Source organism: Rhinoderma darwinii, chromosome 1, assembly GCF_050947455.1.
Source record: "Rhinoderma darwinii isolate aRhiDar2 chromosome 1, aRhiDar2.hap1, whole genome shotgun sequence".
In the NCBI taxonomy this organism is placed as follows: domain Eukaryota; kingdom Metazoa; phylum Chordata; class Amphibia; order Anura; family Rhinodermatidae; genus Rhinoderma; species Rhinoderma darwinii.
In genome coordinates this window covers 342371630-342388033 of record NC_134687.1, presented here as the reverse complement: position 1 = coordinate 342388033, position 16404 = coordinate 342371630, and the positions used below count along the sequence as shown (strand labels likewise).

Sequence of the window (16404 nt, the reverse complement as noted above, 5' to 3'; positions counted from 1 at the left end):
TTTCTCTTCCTCCAAACACGGCGAGTTGAGTAAATGCCAAAGAGCTCAATTTTAGTCTCATCTGACCACAGCACCTTCTCCCAATCACTCTCAGAATCATCCAGATGTTCATTTGCAAACTTCAGACGGGCCTGTACATGTGCCTTCTTGAGCAGGGGGACCTTGCGGGCACTACAGGATTTTAATCCATTACGGCGTAATGTGTTACCAATGGTTTTCTTGGTGACTGTGGTCCCAGCTGCCTTGAGATCATTAACAAGTTCCCCCCGTGTAGTTTTTGGCTGAGCTCTCACCTTCCTCAGGATCAAGGATACCCCACGAGGTGAGATTTTGCATGGAGCCCCAGATCGATGTCGATTGACAGTCATTTTGTATGTCTTCCATTTTCTTACTATTGCACCAACAGTTGTCTCCTTCTCACCCAGCGTCTTACTTATGGTTTTGTAGCCCATTCCAGCCTTGTGCAGGTCTATGATCTTGTCCCTGACATCCTTAGAAAGCTCTTTGGTCTTGCCCATGTTGTAGAGGTTAGAGTCAGACTGATTAATTGAGTCTGTGGACAGGGGTCTTTTATACAGGTGACCATGTAAGACAGCTGTCTTTAATGCAGGCACCAAGTTGATTTGGAGCATGTAACTGGTCTGGAGGAGGCTGAACTCTTAATGGTTGGTAGTGGATCAAATACTTATTTCTCTGTGCACAATGCAAATAAATATATATAATTTTGACTATGTGATTTTCTTCTTTTTTTTTTTTTATATAATCTATCTCTCACTGGTAAAATTAACCTAGCCTAAAAATTCTAGACTGTTCATGACTTTGACAGTGGGCAAACTTACAAAATCAACAAGGGATCAAATACTTATTTCCTTCACTGTAGCTGCTCTATCATCTATACAGAGCAGCTGTATCATGCGCTAAGACCTGAACCCGTCTTCAGCGGCACTGACAGGTTAAGTGTCAGTGGGTCCTTGGTGTCTCTGACACACAGGATCCACCTGTAATCGATCACTGTAATGGCCGCGGTCGCTGACCACCGGCATCTTCCGCTTACCAGCAGCTGCAACCGCAGACCACTGAAGACTTGCCGGTGTTTCCTCCCTCAGAGACTCTGGCGCACACTGCTCTCCTCTTCAGCTAATGCCCGTAAGGTGCTCCTGCCCCCGCTCTAAACAGGAAAGCGTGCGGACCAGGGAAACCTTCCCCAACCTATCCCAGCACACCTGGAACTTTAAAAGGAGCTCTGCCCACTCCTTCCTTGCCTGAACAATGGTGTGTCTTCCCTATGTTTGTCTTGAAAATGGTTCATCAGCTGTATCCTGTATCTGTGTCCGGTTCTAGTGCCTCATCGAGTGTCTGTGATGACTTCACCATTGATATCCAGTGCCCATGCCAAATTGAGTGTCCAAGGCAACTTTACCATCTGTGTCCGGTACCCGAGCCAAGTCCGGTGTCCGAGACGACTGTACTACTCCTTCTGTTGTCCTAGCCAAGTCCAGTGTCCGTGACGACTGCACTACTCCTGCCCGCTGTCCTAGCCAAGTCCAGTGACCGAGTCGATTGCACTACTCCTGTCTGGTGTCCTAGCCAAGTTCAGTGTCCGTGACGACTGCACTACTCCTGCCCGCTGTCCTAGCCAAGTCCAGTGTCCGAGATGACTGCATTACTGTCTGGTGTCCTGGCCAAGTTCCACAGACCTGCAAGTTGTTACAATCCCATCTAAGTTTAGAACTTGGATATGATGGATAGCTCAATCCTTCGTGTCAGAGACACGCAGGACCCGCTGACACAATCTTTCAGTGCCGCGGACCTATCAGACACAGTATTCAACGCATGATACAGCTGCTCTGTATACAGGATACAAAGCAGCTGTATCTCAAAAAGTAAAAAGAATTTTTAATAAAAAGTATTTTGAAAGTTGCACCAAACACACTGATAAACATTTTTATTAAAACCCCCCCCCCAAAAAAAAACACCATTTCAATGGCCTTTAATTTTTCTGAAACTGAACAACCCCTTTAACATCTGAAATGTACATACACTAAGATAACAAATACGGTACATACCAGGGGCGTTTCTATGGATGGACTGTTGGGACATGTGCCACGGAGGTGCCAACAAGCTACTCTGCCTTGGTCAGAGTATTTAGAAATATTGTAAGGGCAGCAAACTGAATTTTTGCCCTAAGCACAGGAAGACCTAACCACGGCTGCAATACATACAGTATCTCTAGTAGTAGTACTAGAGATGGTGGGGTTTCTGTACGGTTTAAATGTTCTGCTTTGAATTCTACAATTTCAACATGCATTATATTAAAAAAAATATTTCAGATTGTAACAGAAATCCAACTGCTACATATTGTATCACGGTGTTGATCTGCTTTTTCACAATAATGGTACATTATGCTTTCTATCTGATCACTATGTGTTCAATATAAAGGTCAATGGGAAACAAAGCATACACGACCAAGTACAAAAGTGCCAAGAATAGTATGTTCTCCTATTTCACTGTCTTGGTATGATATATTACTGGATGAACTTGGCCAATGGACAGTAATAAAAATCTGATAGTACGAGCATGACGCACAATGCTGCTCACTCAGATCTTTTGTTTTATAATGAGATCTGACCACTTACTGCACACTCAAACTGGCATTGACGTGCTATCCACTTCCTGAACCATTGTGGATAGAGCTACCTGCAAAGTCAGACTGTAAAAACAGAGGTAAATCTGAATTCTAAATAGTTAAAACATTGAGCCTGTCACCAGTTTATCAGTTCCCTATCTCCTAACTAATCTAATAGGCGCTTTACTGCTAACTACAGTGATTTGTTTTAAAAAAAAAAACGTTTATTTGCAAAGTTATGAGCATTTTTCTAAATATGCTAATGTGGCCCTAGTGGCCAAATAGGAGGTGACTCTTTCTTTTCACTCTAGGCGGTGTAATGTTTTCGCTGTCCAATCAGCATACAGCTTCTCCCCTTCCCTGCCCAGCAACACAGTGCGATGATATAGTATACAGCATCCATTCCCGACTGTGTTTTCAACTGGCGGTATCTCCGGTTGTGTCACAGCTAGAACTGCGATCCTGGTGTCATATGAAAGATTAGAATCTCCTCTTTCATAACCGCTGTTCTAGGTGGTCCACAGCCCGAGATATGGCTGTTTGAAGTGATCTCCCTTCCCTCCAGCCTCAGTCTCTCAAACTGTGTGAAGCAGCTTGATGCTGACAGGACAGCGTCAGAGGCTGTGACGTAGCTCCACCTCAGGAGAATCGCTGCTGTTACCTACCGCTTGTCTAATAAAGGCTTATTTACATATTTAGAAAAAAGCTCATAACTTTGCAAATGTTGTTTTTTTTAAACAAATCACTGTTGTTTTCAGTAGCAAAGCGCCTATTAGATTAATTAATACATAGAGAATTAGTAAACTGTCACCAGTCACGTTAAAGAGGATTTCCATGTACTCACAACTGATGACCTATCCACCGGATAGGTCATCAGTATATGACTGGTGCAGTCTGACACCCGGCCCCCGCACCGATTAGCGGCTGCCTCCGGGCATCGGACAATATTGCCAGAAGCAGATGGCTCTGGTCAAAGAATAGCGGCCGAGCTGCAGTACTGAAGCTCTGCTCGTATTCAAGTGAATAGGAGCAGAGCCGCAGTTCAGCAGAACACCCGCTATGCAGTGGTCAGAGCCATCTGCTTCCGGCTCCAACTACCGCATACCATTCAAAACATCTGAGCAGGCTGAGCAAAGGTTCCTTTAATCGTTCTTAAAAACAGATGGTGGACAAATAACAGACATGAAATCTACTTATATATCACAGGCCGCATAATGAACTTTATGAAAAATTCTAATGAATTCATATAAAGTTAATAGCACCTAAATTAAACTACTGATTTGATTCAAAATGTATTTACATTGAGGTTTTATTGTGTCTGGGTAGCTTATGTCCAGCTCTTGTGGCCTTTACTGCTGTGTATTGGTAAAGGAGACATGTATTGAATGAATTGCACATGTACATTTGAGTGTTTAACAAACTTCTGACACGTCCATCGTGACATGTCAAGTTTTGATTGGTGGTCGACTTTTTCCGTAAATCAATGTATCAGAGGACGGACTCAATAGAAAGTCTATGAGCTCGTACTCCGCTACATCGGCTTTCCGGAAAAAGCCGACCATCAATCAAAACTTCTGACATGTCACAATCACATGTCAGAAGTTTGTTAACCCCTTAATGACCACCGATTAGCCTTTTCACGGCGGTCATTAATGGGCTTTATTCCACGGCGCTGCTGTAGAATAAAGTAAACAGAGCAGGGAGCCGTGAAATCTCCCTGCTCTCAGCTGCCAGAGGCAGCTGAGGGCTGGGGGCATCCCTGCTCTGCCGGGTGAGATCGATATTAGTATCGATCTCACCCGTTTAACCCTTCAGATGCGGTGCACAATAGCGTGCACCGCATCTGAGTGGTTTTGGTGAGAGGGAGGGAGCTCCCTCTCATCCCTCCGACACCCGGCGATAAAATCGCCGAGTCTGTGTCTTCTATGGCAGCCGGGGGTCTAATAAAGGCCCCCAGGTCTGCCTGCAGCGAATGCCTGCTAGATCATGCCGCAGGCATGACCTAGCAGATGCCTGTCCGTTTTTAAACGGACAGGCAGTAATACACTGCAATACAAAAGTATTGCAGTGTATTATAATAGCGATCGGAGGATAGTGAGGATAGTGAAGTGGGACTAGTAAAAAAGTAAAAAAAGTTTAATAAAGTTAATTAAAAAAAATTAAATGAAAAACCAACTTTTTCCCCTTACAAAATGCTTTACTATTAAAAAAAACTACAATAAAGCAAAAAAGTTACACATATTTGGTATCGCCGCGTCCGTAACGACCCCGACTATAAAGCTGTTACATTATTTAACCCGCACTGTGAACGCCGTAAAAAATAAAATAAAAAACAATGGAAAAATTGCTGTTTTCTGTTAATCCTGAATTTAAAAAAATGTGATAAGTGATCAAAAAGTCGCATCTACTCTCAAATGGTACCAATAAAAACTGCAAGTCTTCCCGCAAAAAACAAGACCTTATACAGCTATGCCGACGCAAAAATAAAAAAGTTATAGCTCTTCGAATGTGACAATGGAAAAATGTAAAAAATGGCTTGGACATTAGGGCCCAGAATGCAAGCAGGGGGAAGGGGTTAAACGTTTAGCTACACTTTAACCATGTTTGAAAATGCCACCACAACCTATATACCTAACTTTGTTTGCTACATAGCTTAGATGCGGTTTTTAAATATGCATTTTAATAAGACTCTACACCAGGATGCCTGTTTGGGTTAAATAGTTGGGACCTGTTAAAGTTTCACCATGTTGTTACCCTCCCGGGCCATATATGACATTTTAGAAATGTGAGAAATGCTTTGCGTACTTGCTCAAGCACACTCGCAGTATTCCCATTAAACTATACAGTGCCATGGGAAGCATCGGATAATCTACAACAGCAGTTTATGAACCTTCCAGATCAAGCCTGTCCTAAGAAACCCTGATAAAAGGGAGACGATACTTTACAATATATTATGAATGGAAGCTATTTTTAGAAGTAATTCTCCAGTTTGGAGCTACATTTTTGGAAAATATTAGGTAATTTATTAGGTAGTTCATTGCCAGAAGGACCTACTAGTGGCAAGTTTTTTTTTTTTCATTTCACCAGCCTATTGGCTTGTGTTTTTTGTAGGACGAGTTGCATTTTACAATACAATCTTTTTGGGGTACATATAGGTTACTCATTAGCTTTTTTTTGGGGGGGGGGACACCAGAACAAAACCCCAGCAATGCCATCATTTATTTTACTTTTTTGCCCCAATGTTCACCCTCTGGTAAAAGTAACAAGTTCATTTAATTTTATGGGTCCGTACGATACCAGATATGTATCGTTTTTGTTATGTTTTAGTAGGTTTGCACAATAAAAACATGTTTTATCGGAAAAAGTCATTTTTCTGCGCCCCATTCAGAGACCCATAAATCTCAGATTTTATTTTTTCCATTAGCAGAGCCTTATGACTGCTTATTCTTTGTGGGACGGATTGCAGTTTTAATTGGTTCTATTTTGGGGTTCATATAATTTATTGAGTGATTTTGAAAAAAAAAAAATTTGGGCGGGGGTGGGAAAAAAACCTGTCTTTGCCTTTGTTTTTTTTGTTTTGCCATGTGCAAGGACGTAAAAATAATAAGTTATCTTTTATTCTACGAGACGTTGCGATTGCGGCGGTACCGGATATGTATTTTTTAATGATGAACTCTTTTTACGAGTTGTTGTTTTTTTTGGGGGGGGGGATACTATGGCCCCTCGGCTATGGTATCGCATTACGGGTGCCAATGGGCTGACAGACGGAGCCCCTTCCTTCTGTCAAACACCTTAGATGTCATTGAGCGTGGCATCTAAGGGGTTAAAGACAGAGAAGAGAGGTTAATCTGATCTCTGTTGTTAGAACGAGGCTGCGGCTGTGTGCTATAACCTTTGCCGCGCTCCTGATTGTACGGGCACACTGGCAGTGCCCACATGATCAGCAGGACGAGTATGCTTGTCCTGATGCAGAAATTGCCTGCCGCTCAGGACGAGCATACTCGTCCCGTGTCGTCAACCAGTTAAAGGGGCCTGTCAGGAGGTAGATTTGGTTTACTTCGTATTCTTAGTTTACAGGTCTTTGTTCCCATGGTAGATAAACCCTGCCAGAGGGGTCTGGTCTTAATGAAATAAATATGGATGCTCAGCTGAACAGAGCGTGCATTTTTAATGGTAGATTTGGGAGGAAAAGCTGTCGGTCTTCAACAATCTAAAGTATTAGGTCATCTTTAGTGTCTCTCAAATCTAGCAATATCATCTTTACTGCAGAAGGACCAGCAACTTGATCTTGCTATAAGCTTTTGGTGTACTGCTGTGCTCTTGCTCTTGTTTTTTTCTTTTGAACATGCATATAGAATAAGAATAAGCATTGGACACGTCTGTTGTGTTCGTCATTACATTTATCGTGAGGACATGATGATGTGTGTCCTGATTAGCTCCTCTACCTTCCAGTTTGTCGCTTAGCCATTTTCATTATTTCTTAGTGACATAATATGTCAGTTGTTTACCTGGGAAAAGCCCTTAGTGAAGTGTGAGATATTCTCATTCCCCACAGTTTCTGGTTGTTATCAAGCAGTTGAGAATGTTGTCTACATTGGCCGCTATCGTTGTCACATATCTGTCCTGTACACTGATTAGACTTGTGGATTATGATCATTTCCCTTTCTGACTCTTTTCCAGTTAATGAGCAACCTAAGGTCTCTGGTACTGCAACAACTTCTGCCCGAGCTGCAGAGGTAACGCAGTGTGGACTCTCAGGGAGAAGATGACTTACTGCACTCAACTAGGACTGCTCCTCTGGAAGAATTTCACCTACCGGCGGAGGCAAACTGTAAGTTTAGGCTTTGGCATCTTTCACTTAAACTTTTTTTCATGCTTCCACTTATAGTCTGCTAAAACAGGTCTATATACACAGCTTAAAGGGGTTTCCCCCACGAGGGACATTTATGACATATCCACAGGATATGTCATAAATGTCAGATTCAGGTGGGACCCGCATCGATCTCTAGAACGGGGCCCCTAAACCCAGTTCTAGCTTTGTCTGCTATCACTGACTCCCGGCCACTTCCTGACTTTATGGTCGGGAGTTACGAAAACAGCGTAACTCGCTGAGCTACACTGTTTCTGTAACTCCCATAGTAGTGAATAGCCGTTACAGAAGCAGCGTAGCATGTTTCCGTAACTACCATTCAGTTCTATGGAGCTTACAAAAACAGCGTAGCTCAACAAGCTATGATGTCTTCACCTTCATAATTGGATTTCAACCGACACACAGAGGTAGAACGGGGTTTAGGGGCCCCGTTCTAGAGATAGGTGCGGGTCCCAGAGGTGGGACCTGCATCTATCTGACATTTGACATATCCTGTGGATATGTCATAAATGACCCTCGTAGGAAAACTCCTTTAAAATTAAATTAAATGAAACACACAGACTCGTGTTAGTCTTTTAATTGATATATTTATATCCACCTGCTTGTCATTCTTGTAACTCCAGAGCCTTTCCCCATACACATGTTTTGTCAGTGGATTTGTACATCTGCAGATGGTTGTATTCCCAGTTATACCATGAATTGCTGGAACTCTATATTGTTTTGTACTTTATAAATATGCCTGGAAAACCAACATAACAGGCTCACACTGCGTACAAAAAGTATTAAAAAAATAATAAATACTTCACTACATAATAAACTACACAATAGTTAAAGGGACAATGCATACAAGAAATGTGGGATCATCAGGGATATAAACATGCCAAGTCACCCAGTATGAAGGATAAATGTATTAGAGTATGCAGATTATGAATACAGGCTATGTGGAGCAACCTTGTGCCTGGAATAATAATGCTCCTAATGGCAGAGCCAGACCGGCCCACATTTACTAATGCTGTCTAATTGTTAGACCGTGTAAGCTTAGGCTAGGCAGGAACAAAATGCGCCAAATCATTTTTTGCGCATCTTGCATGACCTGTTAGACATTTGTTTCCTCTCTTATACTACATTTGATTTGGCTTATTTTGCGCAAGCATTTTGTGCCAGTGTTTTGGCGCACATTAGCCCTCTTTTTGTCACGCCTCTTTCTGGCAAGCCATCACCCCTTTTTCATAACACTTTTAAAAAGTGTCTAATAATATTCAAACCTCCAAAATTGCACCAATTTTCTGCAAAATTTTCTGCTTTTTGAAACTTGAATAGCAAGTCACCACCAGCTATATAACTACAAGTCCCAGCATGTACTTCTTTTTAAATGGCAAGGTTAGTTCGTGCATGTCTAAAATCCCAATTCAACTGTCAGATTACTCTACTTGTAATTCTAGAACGGCTGAAGGATCACTGAATCCATGGTTTCCTTGTCTATAACAAATCATTATGCGACCGCACATTCTCAAGTACGCTTGTTTTTTCGTTAAGCTTTATACACTTACACAATATCAGCATAAAATGATTTCATGAGATTACGACGTGTCGTGCCTGGTCAACGTGCCATCTGGTTCCAAGATTAGATAAAAAAATAAGACAAAATGAATAAAGTATCATCAATTAGTTGCATTAAGCTCCTGATCTCCTTGTACTTGGTATCTGTATAATAGGTGGTGATGGGACACATCAGCAGGCAAAGTCTCTTCTGCCTTCCCTTGCCTTATAATCATTGTTGACTATGTAACATGGATAGAGTGAGTCAGAGGTCACCACTAGTCCGCATGATTGTCATCATTAAGCAATATTATATTTGTATTCTAGAAGAGCCTCCTTGAATAGCTTTTTTAGCCTGGATTCACACACGGTGATTAGGTCAGGTTTTCATGACTTTTTTTGGTTCCTAAACATGCGGCAGGCAAATGATTGCTGGTAGTCCATAAGAGAATATAAAGTCCTCAACACACAAAACAAGTGTGATTTATCAAAATTGGTGCAAAGGAAAAATGAAGAAGTTCCCCGTAGATTGATTACTTTATTTTAAAAAGTGCTTCTGAAAAATGAAAGCTGGAATATGAACGATTGCTATGGGCCACTGCTCCCGTTTTCCCTTGCACTCGTTTTAACAAATCTGCCCTGATAAGTTTTTGTGTCTTGATTTTTGTCTCATTATTTCCGTTTTTACAGAAGATATGATGGATCCGTTATAACAGAACCATTTTTTTTTTGTCATTGACTTGTAATAGATCAATCATGTTTTCTTCAGGTACTAGGTATATATATATTTTTTTGCTTGATACAATACTGCAGCATGCTACCCTATTCTGACCATCAAAAAGCAATGGAACTAATGGAAGTGTGAACAGAGCCTTAAGCCACTTTCACACGGCAGTATTTTGGTCAGTATTCTGCATCAGTATTTGTAAGACAAAAACAGGAGTGGGTCCAAAATACAGAAAGACGTACAATTTTTAGAAGTAATGCTCCAGTTTGGAGCTACATTTTTGGAAAATATTAGGTATTTCATTGTCATAAGGACCAGCCTATTGGCAATTTTTTTCATTTCACCAGCCTATTGGCTTGTTTTTTGTAGGACGAGTTGAATTTTACAATACCATCATTTTGGGATACATATAAGTTACTGATTAGCCTTTTCTTTGGGGGGGGGGGGGGGGGACACCAGAATAAAACCCCAGCAATTCCATCATTGTTTCTTGTGTTTTTCTTTTTTGCCCCAATGTTTACCATGTGGTAAAAATAACAATTTCACTTAATTCTATGGGTCGGTACGATACCAAATATGTGTCGTTTTTGTTATGTTTTAGTAGGTTTGCACAATGAAAACATGTTTCCCATTATACTTTTCTCTGTTTATGTTCCACTCCTGGTTTTGGCTTTTTTAAATACTGATACAAAATACTGCAGTGTGAAAGTGATCTTAGACTGTTTAGGAGAATAGCCAAGAAATTAACATACTAACCTGGAAATACCCTTATAAACTTTTTCCTGCATGTAGTGGGCCAACATGTGGTTATCTAGGAGCAACCCAATCTTGCTAGTTCCTTCTATCAAAACATGAATCTACATACATATGGTCTGCCATTTTTAAAACATTGTTTGTTTCTTAAAGGAAAGTTAGAAAATGTTATCCACACCTTAGAGGAGGATTTTGGCATATTTGTATGATGATCCCGAGAGAATTCTGACTACCGTTGATCTAATATAAATAAAAAGATTGTTATTTTACCACTTTATTAGATTTATGCTAATGAGTTTCTCAATGGACAACTGGGCGTGTTTTACTTTAGACCAAGTGGGCGTTGTACAGGGGAGTGTATGACGCTGACCAATCAGCCTCATGCACTCCTCTCCATTCATTTACTCAGCGCATAGGGATCCTGCTAGATCCTTATGTGCTGTCTTATACGAACACATTAAAGATACTGAAGTGTTTAGACAGTGAATAGACATTCCACGGAAGCAAGGGTAATCTTATTGTAACCAGTCATTTACAGTGTAATGTCGTGGGATTACGCTTGCTCTGCTGTAACTACCACAGAAACAGTAACGAAGTGCAGAGATTGTGAATAGACATCCCGTGGAATGTCTATTCACTGTCTAAACACTTCAGTATTGTTAATGTGTTTAGTATAAGACAGCGCATAAGGATCTAAAAGGATCCCTATGCGCTGAGTAAATGAATGGAGAGGAGTGCATGATGCTGATTGGTCAGCATCATACACTCCTCTGTACAACGCCCACTTGGTCAATAGTAAAACACGCCCAGTTGTCCATTGAGAAACTCATTAGCATAAAGCTAAAATCGCTAATAACGTGGTGAAAATAGATCGGTTTTTTAAAATAAAAAGCACTGCTGTCACCTACATTATAGCGTCGATCACATTATGTAGGAGACAGGGCACTTATAATGTGGTGACAGAGCCTCTTTAAAACGTTAATGTTAGAAAACATTCCCAGCAGCTCCCACATATATATCTTCTATATGGATGGTGTGTCCTCCCAGCAGTTTATATTGCATTTATTATACCAGTACTCTCAAATACTGTATATAAAGAGAACTGTAAAATGAGTTCAGAATACAGCAATCCTTTATCTGCATTCTGGAACTTCGGGAGAAGGTAAAGAAAAAGCGCCTATGGTGGAAATGTAGACAAAATCAAAAGCCTGTAGAGTTCTATATAAGAGAAACTGTGGTTATGTAACCAGGTCTATTAACCTGAATAAGAGCCCACCTACCCTCTGCAGACACTTCCCGGACAATCGGCCTTTACCATACTTTATAGGCCCAACTCCGTTTCTAGGAGACTTTAGTGAAGTAAATGCAAAGCTAAAGAAAAGGACTGGACTTAAATTGGCAGGAGCCCGGCATATGCAGAGGGCTTTTATTATTCCTGAAAAGGTCCCCCAGAGAGATCAGACTAGCTCCGTTAACCTCCACGCAGTTGCCGGGATGCAGTTCTTGGAATTGAATGAAAGTGGGGCCCCAATGATTTATGGAATTGTTTCACAATGTTGGTTAACATGCTTATACGCTGTACATATTACATATTCGAGTCCTAATTATGATTAACTTGTTCATACCCACTACATATTCGAGTCATAATTATGGTTAACCTGTTCATACCCACTACATATTCGAGTCATAATTATGGTTAACATGTTCATACCCAGCACGTATTATCGCCATATTTTTTTTGTACAGTTGCAGCTGCTGATTGAAATAGCTTGGCCTCTCTTCATCTTCTTCATTCTGATCTCCGTTCGGCTTTCTTATCCACCTTATGAACAACATGAATGTAAGTATGAGGGCAATGTAAATACTTTACAGCTCTGGAATTATAAAAGTCATGACATTGTAGGCATTTTTCTAATTGCAGGATTGAGACTTGTTTTTTCATCTGTCTGTGGTTAACTATATATCTAGTAATAAAAATTCCTCTTGAGGGCCTTTTATTGCTTCCAATTTAGCCCTGATGTACACCACCAAATTAAATTAAACAAATGGAAAGGGAAGGGAAAGAAATGGGAATTGCTTCTTGCCCTTCTTTTTACCCTTTCTTTCCCCTCCCTTTCCATTTGTTTAACTATATATCTACCCTTCAGCATAAAACATTAATGCGTACCTCCACTTTCACTGAAAAATGATTATAAAGCCGGAGTGTGCAGAATAATAGTTTTTCCAGATAACTTATTAGAGATTCTGCTTCTACTAGCAGCACGGACTGTGTAAAGTCCATGCTACCGGCGGTTCATAATTCTGAAGTCCTGCTCATCTCCGTGGCTGCCGTAACCAGAACGTCCATTAGGGCTATAGAATCCTATAGCCCTAACGGACATTCTGCATACAGGAGCCAGATGAGCAGGACTTCAGAATTATGAACCGCCGGTAGCATGGACTTTACACAGTCCGTGCTGCTAGTAGAAGCAGAATCTCTAATAAGTTATCTGGAAAAACTATTATTCTGCACACTCCGGCTTTATAATCATTTTTCAGTGACCGTGGAGGTGCGCTTTAAACTGAACCTTGTGGTATAAAGTATTGTAAGCATTCTGTAAAGATAGTTTCTACACCAACGCTCCATTTCCATAGCACCAGCTTTCTTTCGCTCATGTAAGTTGACTGTTTTGGTGGCCCCCTTTTGCCACTAGGTGTCCAACCCATACACTCTTGTATACAGCTCCTGCCCAAATCAATGTTGGAATAATTTTATGCGTTTTTTGTTTGCAGCATTTTTATGGTCGGAGTTTCTCTCAAGACGCAGCATGCTCTGGGTGTGACGGGTTTTCTTTTCTGGTGTTTTCCATAGTCTTATCTATAGGACTTCCAAAATACAAAAAGAAAAGCATGCACAAAATGACACTAAATAAAACGAGCCATAAAAACACAATTACATTTTTTTTATTTTTTTTAAATGTGTATTTTTTATTAATTTTTAAGCTTTATAGGGTTTCTGTGCTTCCTGCCGCATCTGCCCTTATGCTTAATTTAACACCAAAAATGCATGCAATGGATCTAATTGGTTTTACTCGGATCTTTTAGGGTATGTTCACACGACCATGTTACGTCCGTAATTGACGGACGTATTTCAGCCGCAAGTACCGGACCGAACACAGTGCAGGGAGCCGGGCTCCTAGCATCATAGTTATGTACGACGCTAGGAGTCCCTGCCTCGCTGCCGGACAACTGTCCCGTACTGTAATCATGTTTTCAGTACGGGACAGTTGTCCGGCAGCGAGGCAGGGACTCCTAGCGTCGTACATAAGTATGATGCTAGGAGCCCGGCTCCCTGCACTGTGTTCGGTCCGGTACTTGCGGCTGAAATACGTCCGTCAGTTACGGACGTAATGACCTCGTGTGAACATACCCTTATGGCACAGTTTTGTCAAAATGTCAGCATCGTTTGGGTGGACAACATAATATCATATGTCATATCCGCTTTACCGGCAGTTGTCGTCATCCATAGGTAAATAAAAGAAAAAAGGATTGGTTGGCAAGTTATGTAAAGAGAGCCTGGCGTGCCATGGGTCAAGTTCTTTAACAGGGACTATAGTGATAATGTAGTTTACTAGATTCCCTGTGCATGTTTGGCATCTGTTCCATATACATCTAAGGGAGACTAGGATACCGTATATACTGAGGCCGCGAGTGCAGAAACAGACAAATGGGTAGAACTTAGTTAACACCTTTTTCATTTCTGAATGAGAAGATCTATTATTAAAAAAATAAAAACCGAGCAGTACTTTATTAATATAGAGAACTTTGAGGAAATTAATCCTATCAAAAAAGTTAAGAATTCTAAATGCTAATGGAAAGATGTACAGCCCCAACCAACCAAACATGTTTTCATAGTGCTGTTATTTGGGGGACTGAGGCCACTTTAGTCTGCAACTTACTAAAATACATGTTGCCACTTGTCCAATGCTGTCCGCAATGCAGGCTTTTCCAGAAATAAGAATTTTAGAATATCTATGAACCTTTCTATCCCAGCCTGTATTCTAATATGTCATTACTGTAATGGGGTGAGAAGCTCACATAGTAGTTTATTCTTTTTACAGCTCTGGAGCTGGTTCCTAGAACTATCAATGTTCTTTTTGTATTCTCTACACCGTACAGTACAGATTCCTGTTGACTCTGGCACAGAACAGAGGTTTCAGGACGCTAAAACCTTGAGAGAGAACCAAAAAGCGCTCTTTAACATAATGACCCAGTGCTAAAGCTATTCTCTTATGCAACCACCTGCAGTGTGCCACGTTCAAGGCTCACTGCTAAGGTTTTTTGGGTCCCCTTTTGTGCCATAGTGCCTTTTAAACATGAACGATAGACTTCTTGTCTGGTTTGTGGCCCTGGAGTACTCTACATGCGGAAAAGTAGTAGCACAGCAGTTAGTGTTAGTAGCGATAACACAGATACAACAGAAAATATAGTGGTCAAAATATATCACATCTTTAGGAGCCTATTGCACCTTTGGATTCCTGAAATACAGATAGGACCAACATATACTAAAAATATGAGCATTTCTTCATTGTTATAAGCTTGAAGAGTAGTGTTTTTTATATATATATATATATATATATATATCTCTCAATGTACTACTTTACTTGATCACAAAATTGCTTCATTTGAGGCTATTCTGTTTGTTGAAATGTGAGGCTTTATCAGTTCTAGTCACTCTGACCTGTGTAATCAGTAGGTATCTGCTGTTTGTAGGGAAAAAATATTGCTCAAGGTCCATCTGCAGGGTTTATGTTAACAGCCTATGCAATAAAGTGCACCTCTTGCATCTTAACTGTCAGCTTATTTGACAGTTTATTATTTTTTTTTTGTGTGTGTGTTCTTGATATATTGTCATTTGACAGTCGCATGTCAATCACATGCGACTCAATGTATTCCTATGGACTGCAACTGTTGCTATCAGAGCTGTCCCGCTACAAAAAGTAAATTTATAGATCTATGTTTGGGCAGCTTTTGCTCATATAGCTTGGACATAAAATAAATGTTTAGTAAGGCCTCGTTCACATCTGCGTTATGCCTCATTTACACGACAGGGTCCGAGTGTCGGACGATAAAAACGGCCGTTTTGGGCCGTTTTTCCCGGCCAGTTTGCATCCGCTTTGCATCTGTTCCGATTCCGTTCTGGGCCGTGTTGCCGTTTTTAACGGCTGATTTTGACCCGTTTTGCATCCGTTTTTTTCCTTGTCCGTTTTAAAATCGGATGAATTTCATTTAAATTTGTTGCCACACACAGCCCTCTGTAGATAATGCCACACAGCCCCCCTGGTAGGTAATGCCACACAGCCCCCTGGTAGGTAATGCCACACAGCCCCCTGCAGGTAATGCCACCCAGCCCCCTGCAGGTAATGCCACCCAACCCCCTGCAGGTTGCACCCATCCCCCCCTTCCAGGAGAAGTCACGGACTTCAATGTCCATAGTGTAGTCACTGACTTCTCCTGGAGAGGAATTCCCTGTCACAGGTCGGGAATTCCGCTTCAGAAGTGAGTGACATCGCTGTGTCCATATATGGATTGTTTGGTCACTCACTTCTCCTGTAGCGGAATCCCCGGCCACGGGGTCGGGGATTCCACTTCAGAAGTGAGTGACGTTGCTGTGTCCATGTATGGACAGTGTAGTCACTCACTTCTCCTGTAGCGGAGTCCCCGGCCATAGAGTCGGGGATTCCGCTTCAGAAATGAGTGACGTCGCTGTGTCCATATATGGACAGTGTAGTCACTTCTCCTGTAGCGGAATCCCCAATCCCCGGCCGGGGATTGGGGATTCCGACTCCTACAGGGAGCAAAAAAAGACCCTCCTCCTCCTTACATGCACTCTGCACTGTGAGGAGGAGG

The 16404-nt window shown here is 41.4% G+C and overlaps 1 protein-coding gene across 2 annotated transcripts in view; it reads left to right on the top strand.

Moving 5' to 3' along the window:
* The window catches only part of ABCA1 (ATP binding cassette subfamily A member 1), a 105198-nt gene that overhangs the window by 20961 nt on the left and 67833 nt on the right, over positions 1-16404 (top strand). For both annotated transcript variants that reach the window (XM_075826011.1, XM_075826020.1), the window contains exons 2-3: positions 7307-7457; positions 12262-12355. In XM_075826011.1, coding sequence (XP_075682126.1) covers positions 7392-7457; positions 12262-12355 — 160 coding nt within the window. In that variant the 5' untranslated portion in view covers positions 7307-7391. The remainder of the gene's footprint in view (positions 1-7306; positions 7458-12261; positions 12356-16404) is intronic.